Raw genomic sequence first — 8,824 nt, 5'->3', positions numbered from 1 at the left:
CATGAAAAGCAATGCTAATGAGTTAAAAATGAACTTTCCCTGCCTTTTTGAAAACATGCCCTAGAGCCCGGCCACGGGTTCCCAGTCCTCTCCACCTATGCCCAGTGCTCCAGGGCTGGGGGTCCCGACTGGCACTGAGACATCGCTGGTGGCAGCTCCGTGGCAGGGCCCCGTGGGGAGGCTCTGCTGAGACACCTGCCACCTTCAAGTCCTGCCCTCGCTCACCAGCAGGGGCCCTGCTAGGAATCCTCCAGCTGAGTAGCTCCCCATCCACTGAAGGCCAGAGAGCCCCAGAATACATCGTTAATGTGACAAAAAAGCGAGGCAGGAAACCATCTGTAAAGAAGAGAACCGCTTATGTACTAAAGTAAAGGGATACGTATAAACGGGGAGGACCCGTAGGAAGCCGATGACCGCCGTCTACCCGGAGGAAGAGAGTGGGGAGAGACAGGACGGACTGGGACGGGCAGGACTTCCCAGTGTGCATGTCTCTGGACTACAGGGACGTAGTCACCGCGCAGTAACCAAGTGAAACAAATGTGAAAAGGAAATACTGTCTTGTAACAGCCCCACGGTCTCGAGTGTGGACACCTGACCCCGGGGTCATGGCCTTCTCTGTACGGGTGCCAGCTAGGCTAAATCCAGGCGTCCTCCAGCTAAATAAAGCACCACTCCTGTCTCAAGAGCCACCTACTGTGTGCTCATGACGTCCCAGGCCAGCAAGGCCCTAGTCTCTACTACCTTGGGGACTGATGAGGGGGACAAGAGGACGAGGTGGGAGCAAGATGGGCCTTGCCAGAGTCACCTTAGCTCGCAGCAGTGAGGCTTCCAGCTGGTACTCTGACCTTGATTTACTCAGACACGAGCGCCTTCTTATAGTTCACCTCAACAGAGGTTTTCTAGGTCCCTGTAAGAATCTCACACACAACTGACACCCGTGTGAGGCCCGCTTTAAACAAAGTCGCCCCGAAATAGGCATCAGCAGAGCGTGTCGAGGCAGAACCCAAATGCAAAGGGAGCCCACTTAATCAACGTTTCCGTGTCCAGAGAGGTCAGCAGGTTTCTTTCGTAGAGGGGGAGCTAGTGTATACTGTGGCGCTTAGGCCAACACCCTACAATTAGTCCAGAAAAACGAGCCATTGCTCTGATGGACCGTTTCCACGAGGATCATTTATCAAAAAATAGAAGGACCGCAAAAGCTGTCCGTGGCATCGTACAGGCTTGACTGAGCTCATCACACTTTCGTGAGTGACTCAGTAGCGGTGGCCGTTGCCCTCTGTGGGGTGAATAGGGCGAGTGGCCGGCAGACAGCCTGTGCGACATTGATCTCATGATGGGGCAACTTCGCTCTAAGGTCAGTTGTTCGGGAACATCCAGTCTAAGCCACTGTTCAGTGAACTTGAGAAACTGAGTGACCTTCCGGCAGACGAGTAAGACTTCACAACGACAGGGAGCTGTGACGACCAAAGGCTATGTTGGGCCCCAACGTAAAATTCCCCAAATCAAAACCTCTCCCACTCTGCAAAAAAAGCCTTGCAAACATTTCCACAGAACTTGGCAGGGGGCGGGGAGGGGCACCTCAGCCCTGTGGGTGGCCTGAGCTGCGGCCCCCCGTCCCAGGTGGTAAACCAAGGTAGCGGCTGCCGTCCCACCCGGGCCCGAGGAGAGGGCAGCAGGGGGCTAGTTCCCATATTCTACTCTCAGGTGCCAACCCAACAGTTAGACCATCAGGTGCACCAAATTAGAGATAAGATGAAGTTCCTCTTTCCGATCAGGGAAATGAGAAGTAGCTCCATTTAACCTTGAGCTCTTTCACTATGCGATGCGGACCACACTCACCAGGAGCAGGGGCTCTGGTCGGGGGAGCTCCCGGCCCAGCGCCAATCATGCTTCCTCTGCCAAGCAGAGAAGAAACGCCCTCCCCACCACCCCGATTTCAGGATACACATTGAGACAAGTGAGTTCTTTATTGGTCTCTGTGGCTCTACGAGAGAGCAGCATTATGCCAGAGCCGTGGGCAAGGACCATGTGCAGGAGAGCCCTGGAGCTCAGGATGACCCGAGGTCTTGCATGATCAGGACCGTCAGTCCTGGGCTTCAGTGGCTGGCCGGGGACCCTGAGCCCAGCATCAGCACCTGTTAGGCACTTGTATGTGCACACTCTCGGCTGCACCAGGACCTGCTGCAGGCGGATGCACTGCGGCCTGCACACAGGACGCAAATCCCCAGCCGAGCCAAGCTGGCCCCAGGACTGTGGAACCCGCCAGGCAGCACCAGCAGAGTCCTTGGCGGGCAGGAGCCCCTCTGGGTCTCATTGCTGGAAGCCGTGGAGAGCTGGACCCTGGGGTGACCGTGGTTCAGATGGCTGACGTGCCAAGGGAGCAGAGGCCCAGGCGGCCCAGGGTGGGTGGTGAAGGTGGCTCCATTCGCACTCACAGCCTCACCCCACCTCCCCACCCTGCTCCAGGGCCCCGAGGAAGTGCCAGGTCCAACCTCCAGATCTCAAAGTGCCAGGGACCAAGGGACCTCAAAGCAGAGAGGTTAAAACCAAATAGCAACTTCACATCATCTGTAGTGAACTCGCCTCCCAGATCATAACACAGAAGCAACGGAACGTGCTTCCATCATTTGGCTGCGCTCAGGAGTTGCCCGTCCTGGACAAGACGCCCCAAAGCCACTGCAAACAGCCCACGGCATCGCCGTTGGGTCCCGCGGCACTGCGGCTGCCCGCCATCCTCGCAGCCCGCACAGAGCCCATCAAAAGTTCTGTTTCACTTTATTGGATACACCAGGGATGGGAGTTACAAGTGAGATCATCGGTGTGCCAGCCTGTGAGCCTCCTCTCCCACCGGCTCTGAAATGAACGGACCTCGCCTACATAGGACACAAACACAAGCAAACCAAATTACAATCAGGTGGCGTCCCAGGGTGGGTAAAGTAAACAGTTAAATTACTAAGCTCGCCATACGTCCATGAAAATGGCATACAAAACCATATAAATTACATTTCAGGTCTGTACATGATTCTCGAGAAACAAAACAACAATACTGTGCTCTGTACAACGTCGCTCCAAACATTCCAAACCCAAGAAACACTTGCCCCTGAATTCCAGAAAAGTGGGCGAAAGACACATGCAGGATGATTAAAATCATTTCACAAAAATGCAAAATCGCATTGGGTTTCTTTTAAGGCACATTTGCATGTAAGGCGCAGAGAACTCCCATTTCAGAAGCCCCGTGTTCACGGGACCCTGGCAGGCAGGCGGCAGCATCCTGTTCCCGCCGATCCTGGGCGGCAGCGGGGAGACGGTCTCTGGCAGAGGGGCAGGGCGGGGTGGGTGGCAGGGAGACAGCAGGCCGGCTCCATCCTCGAACAGGCCGGCTGCCCCGAATCCCAAAGCCCGACGTCCCGCCTCGCAGCCCCACAGGCCTGTGTTCCCAAAGTTGCACCACGTCCGATCCTATGTGCAAGGTGGAGGGCAGACAGTACCTATGTCCCTGCAAAGTGCAGGCCCTGCTCACCCACCACCCATCTCCCTCGGGGAATGCTGGGGGCGTAGGTGGTCACCGGGCATCCCTCTGGGCCACCACCTTTGCCTGGTCAGGCGCCACCAGCTCAAAGACCCTCCAGCCGCAAGTGGCCACAAACGGCAGCTCTGCGCACGAGAGGACGACACGGGTGCAGATTCTGTGCAGTGGGAGTGCACGCCAGCCCACTGGTGCCTGGGCTTGAGCCTCCCCGCTGAGTGCCCAGTGGCCCCAAGCCCCCTCAGGCCTCCAGCTGCCCCTCGGCCTCATCCATCTGCAGAGTCTCATTGTCCCCTAGCAGTTCAGTTTCCGGGACAGAACCATCCTCCTCCTCCTCTGCTTCCTGCACTGGGCTCTGGGCTGCATCGTCTGGGGTGTTCTGGGTGTCCTCGGTGGCTTCTGAGAGCAGGGCTGCCCTGTCGGCCATGGACGTGTTGGAGGGCGCCGTGGTGACATAGCCTGTGCTGGTGGAGCCACTGCCACTGTGGTGGGAGCCGGGCTTGGGGACCACCTGGGCAGGCACCTGCTGCGGGGCCATCTGCATCGGGATCTGGACCGGATAGAAGTTGGACAGGTAGGCCCCATAGGCGGGCACCGGCTGGTACCCATTGACTGGGATGTAGAGCTGGGGAGGGGGCACCATGGGCCGGATCTGGCCCTTCATGGGGATGAACGGGGGCTGCGGAAAGGGCTGGGCCTTCTGCTTGGGGCCCCCGTAGCGGGCGTTGCTGACATTGCTGACCGGGCTGGTGCTCAGGGAGCTGGTCTGCGTGGTGTTGCTGGCGCCCGAGGTCTGTGCCGAGCTGTTGTAGGTGGACAGGCTGCCCCAGGCACGCAGCCGGCTGTGGATGTCCTTGAAGCGGGGCCGCCGGCTGGGAAACTCGTTCCAGCACTCGATCATCAGGGCATACACCCAGGCGGGGCAGTCGTCCGGGCAGGGCAGCACCTGCCGGCTGCGGACCATCTCCACCACGTCCTGGTTCGAGTGTCCGCAGTAGGGCTGCAGGCCGTAGCTGAAGACCTCCCACAGGACCACGCCGTAGGACCAGATGTCTGAGTCCACGGAGAACTTGCCGTACATGATGGCCTCGGGGGACATCCAGCGGATGGGCAGCAGCGCGCTCCCCATCAGCTTGTAGTAGTCGGCCGAGTACACCTCGCGGAACAGCCCCAAGTCGGAGATCTTCACATTCAGCTTGTCGTACACGAGGACGTTGCGGGTGGCCAGGTCCTTGTGCACCACGTGGTGGCTGGACAGGTACTCCATCCCCGAAGCGATCTGCGCCACCACGTGCACGAAGTCGGGGGGCTCCAGGGCTGACTTCACTGTGCGGTCGTCGTCTGTGCTGCCCACGTCGGAGTGCGGCGAGCGCATGACCAGGAACTCGTGGAGGTCACCGTGTGAGCAGTAGCTGAAGACCATACTGAGCGGCTGGTCCTTGGTCACCATGCCCAGCAGGCAGACGATGTTGGGGTGCTGCAACCGGGCCCGAAGCATGGCCTCGTGCCGGAACTCCTCCCGGAGCGGCCCCTCTGCTTTGTCCTTCAGCGTTTTGATGGCCACGGCCTGGCTCTGCTCCCCTGGCGCCGGGCCGAACAGGTGGCCTTTGTAGACCTTCCCAAACCGGTCCTCTCCGAGCTCCTCCATGAACCTCACCGACGACAAGCTGATCTCCTTGAGCTTGGCCTGCCGAGAAGAAAAGCTGTCGTGAAACACTTGCATTTGCACAACAGGGCAAGGATGGGTGGGGGGGGAGGGCGGTTGGGGGGGAACAGGGGCGGTCCCGGTGTCGCCCACCTGCACGGCCCAGCAAAGGACCCCCAGCGCTGCCCATCCCAGGCTCAGCCTGCCCTGCATACCGCTCTCTGCTCTTAACCACACTGACAGCATGAGGCTGCCTGAGGACCCCTGCTGGGCTGCAAGTTCCGTCCCCCCAAAACTCCAGAGGCACCATCACAGACTGTGTGTGCACACCTGCTCACACTCAAGCACATACACACACATGCACACACACCCAGCCAAGCTGGGCTCCACCATCCCGGAGGCACCCCTGGACTCTCGCATCCATGTCCCCCACGCAGGACCCTTCCCAGAGCTCCCCGATGTGTGGCCGGCGTCGAGGCCCAGGCACCACCACTGCTCCTGGAGAGACCCAGTGTGTTTCTGGGACCCTGTGGCGCGCTACCCACGGTGTCTGCCACTGTCAGAGCCTAGGCCAGCTGCTCTCCAGCGGCTCCACCATGGGCCCATCCCACTGCTTCCTCTTGATTGGCTCCGTCATGACAGAGGCCGGCACATGGTGAAATCAGCCCCAACGTCCTGCTCCTTCTGTGTGTCCCTCCCTGTGCTCAGAGGCTCCCCGTCTCCTCACCGTCCACCCCCACAGCCCCAGTGAGCGTGCAGTGGCCGCTGGCTATGGAGCCAGGTGAGTCCCTTCTCTCCCTGACCACCCTGAACACCCCCTTCAGAGCCCAGCCTGCCTTCAAGTAGTAATGTCCCCTCACATAGGCCAGGCTGGCTGTGACAGCCTGTCTCCTGTGCTGTGTGTCGGGGTGTTCTTGCCGTCCTGGGGGCTCTTGGGGTGGGTGGGGGGTGGGCAAGGGCTGGGGGGATGGCCTCCAGCCCCAGGTGGAGGTTAGACCAGCCTCGCCCTAACTTCTCTATAAGTCTGCCAATCCACCCTTTCCCTGAAAATCAAAGCAAAACCGACCCAAGCCCAAACTGGCCAGAAAGCAGGGCTCTGTCCCTTACAAGAGCCAGACGGGCCCTTGCCTGGTGGCCCACCCGAGCCCTTTTCATTTTGTTCTGTGGGAACCTCAGCACAGCTCCTCGGGCTCCCGCTAAAGCAGCCATCGAGGCAGAGGGACAAGCCATGGACCGTGGGACTGGGGGTTCCCAACACTCCTACCGCTTCCTTCCTAATGACACATGGGTCCTGACACGTCTTAGAGCAGATACGAGAAGATAAAGGGCCATTTCAGATACTTATGTGTCGTGTATCAAGTAAACCAAGAGCCCAAACGTCCAGGCAAGCGAGCTCCAGGCAGAGGCTGTGCCGGGGCGGGGGTGGGGTGAGGGGGCGTGCGGAGGAGACCTGCTTGTGCTGGGTGATGAGAGGCATTTCCACATCCTGGCTTGGAGAAGCCATCAGCTGGCGCCGCTGCGGTGTAGACGCCGAGGCCTTCTGCTTATTCCGGCACATGCAGACCAAGAAGAAAAGACACGCGATGACCAGGGGGATGGCGATGCTCGGGACCAAGATGTACAGAATTCCCATCCTGCTGCTGTCCTGGGGACCTGGCAACGGCAACGTTCACAGTTTTTTTTTAAGACACAATCCCCCGTTCCAACTCCAAATTCTCCGCCAGCCCACGCCCTCCCCCCGCTGCAATATTCAAGCACAAGTGGACGATCCCGTGAGTTCCACGGAGGGGCAAGTCAGCACACCAAGCCTAAAAACGGGTGACATACTGAAAAGCACACAACCCCTTGCACGGGTGTGAGACAATCCAAAACTGCCGCCACGGGATGAATCGGGAATACACGGCACCAAAAAACAAAACAGAACAAAACAAAACCCCGTGGACTCTAAGGGTCTTAGTGTAGTAAGAACGAGCATCCTGGGGTGAGAAATGACCCTTTCTGCAACATTTTAGGATTTTCCTCCAGTTTTCAATATAATGAACATATATTCTTTGTAATAATTCAAAATGCATTTGACGTAAGAGAGCGCTGGTAGCCAGTGAGTCTGACCCAACCGCAACATGGGGCCACAAGCACGCTGGAAAACACGATGGTAAAATGTGCAGATTGTGGCTTTCCAGGTAGTCTTGCCATTTTCACAGGGAGGAGCAATGCTCTGTCTCCCTCTACAGGATCCACAGACAGGTGCAGGGGCCATGCGGGGCCGCAGTGTCTGTCTGTCTGTCCCATCAGTACCACGCTGACCCACTCCCCCACACCCTACTAGAGTTAAAATCAAATAACACCACAGAAGGCTCTTGCTCTCCGCTCCCTCCTATTCCGGGCAGATGTTCTAGAAGCCTCCGGGGCAGTGGAGGCTTGGGTCATTTCTCCGGGGAGATTTCATGCCCCTCAGGCCCAGGTCAGGGATGTGAGCGCCGTCCAAACACCTGTGCGACCATTTATTTTATCATCATCTTTTCAAAATCACCAACAGATACCATGCCTATTAACAACTGCGGTGATTATAGGGCCGCGAACATTCCTGATGGCCCATTTACCAAAGGCTACACCGCTGTTAGCAGGTTGGTGTTCACCTGATTTTCTATATTCGTGTTAAGGCGAACACCAAAGTAATGACAGACAGAGCTGTTCTGACAACAGTCTCACAACCAGAATTTTAAATAGAATTCTTTTTAAATGGGATCCAAGCCTCCATGTTGCCCCGCCCCTGGGTTTTGTGGCAGATTTATACATCTGAGACGAGGTTCCACGAAGAACAGACAGCTCCAGGCATTTGTCGGGAGCCGCACACAACTCGGTGTACAGCTGTATCTCTCCGTCATCCTCCTGCCCCTGCTGGGAAGCAATTAGCCTGCTGCTTCTTTAGCGACTCAAAGTGATCCTGCAACACGTATCCTTAGCATTCCTGCCAAGTGCAAAGATTTCTGCGATGGAAGATAATCCTAGACCTGCCAGATCAAACCGCATGCATATTTTTAATGTTTTGATTAATTTTTAACTACAAAAGTAACAACTGCTCGTTTTAAGAACGCATCCTTTTTTTTTGGGGGGGGGTCTTCTCTTAATTTAAATTCAACTAATTAACCCATAGTGTATTATTGGTTTCAGAGGTAGATTTAGTGACTCATCAGTTGCATATAACACCCCGTGCTCATCATATCACATGCTCTCCTTCATGCCCGTCACTCAGGTACCCCGTCCCCCCGCACCCCTCCCCTCCAGCGGCCCTCAGTTTGTTTCCTATGGTTAAAAGTCTCTGATGGTAACATTTCTGTAGGCAATGGAAGTCCCTGCTCAAAGTTTGGTGTGTATCTTTCCAAAACTTCATCCATAAAATGTAGGTGCCTATGTGTGCTCACACACGCACATGCACAGCTTTCCTTTGCAAAGAAAGAGCCAGAGAAGGGAAGGGAAGGGAAGGGAGGGAGGGAGGGATGCAGACAGGGATGGGGTAGGGGGAGAAGCAGCAAGCAGGAAGAACACAGCTACAGCCCTACAATGTCCTTTCTCTAACAGGACATCATGGACAATTTCCTTCCTCGCAGGAAATTTTTTTTAGACAACTGTGGCATTCTGCAAAGCAGCTTTAC

The 8,824-nt window shown here is 56.8% G+C and overlaps 1 protein-coding gene across 5 annotated transcripts in view; it reads right to left on the bottom strand.

Annotated features, from left to right (window-relative positions):
• Window positions 1-2,758: 2,758 nt before the first annotated feature.
• Window positions 2,759-8,824, bottom strand: part of ROR2 (receptor tyrosine kinase like orphan receptor 2) — a 186,667-nt gene continuing 180,601 nt past the window's right edge. For 4 of the 5 annotated variants that reach the window (XM_055309999.1, XM_055310000.1, XM_055310001.1 and 1 more), the window contains 2 exons: window positions 6,622-6,824; window positions 2,759-5,213 (listed from right to left, as the gene is read on the bottom strand). In XM_055309999.1, coding sequence (XP_055165974.1) covers window positions 3,768-5,213; window positions 6,622-6,824 — 1,649 coding nt within the window. In that variant the 3' untranslated portion in view covers window positions 2,759-3,767. The remainder of the gene's footprint in view (window positions 5,214-6,621; window positions 6,825-8,824) is intronic. The other variant, XR_008662499.1, reaches the window with a different exon arrangement.

This window comes from Nyctereutes procyonoides, unplaced genomic scaffold (assembly GCF_905146905.1).
Source record: "Nyctereutes procyonoides isolate TBG_1078 unplaced genomic scaffold, NYPRO_anot_genome, whole genome shotgun sequence".
Classification (NCBI taxonomy): Eukaryota; Metazoa; Chordata; class Mammalia; order Carnivora; family Canidae; genus Nyctereutes; species Nyctereutes procyonoides.
Note: the sequence above shows the minus strand (reverse complement) of the source record. Positions and strands in the feature narration are given on the sequence as shown.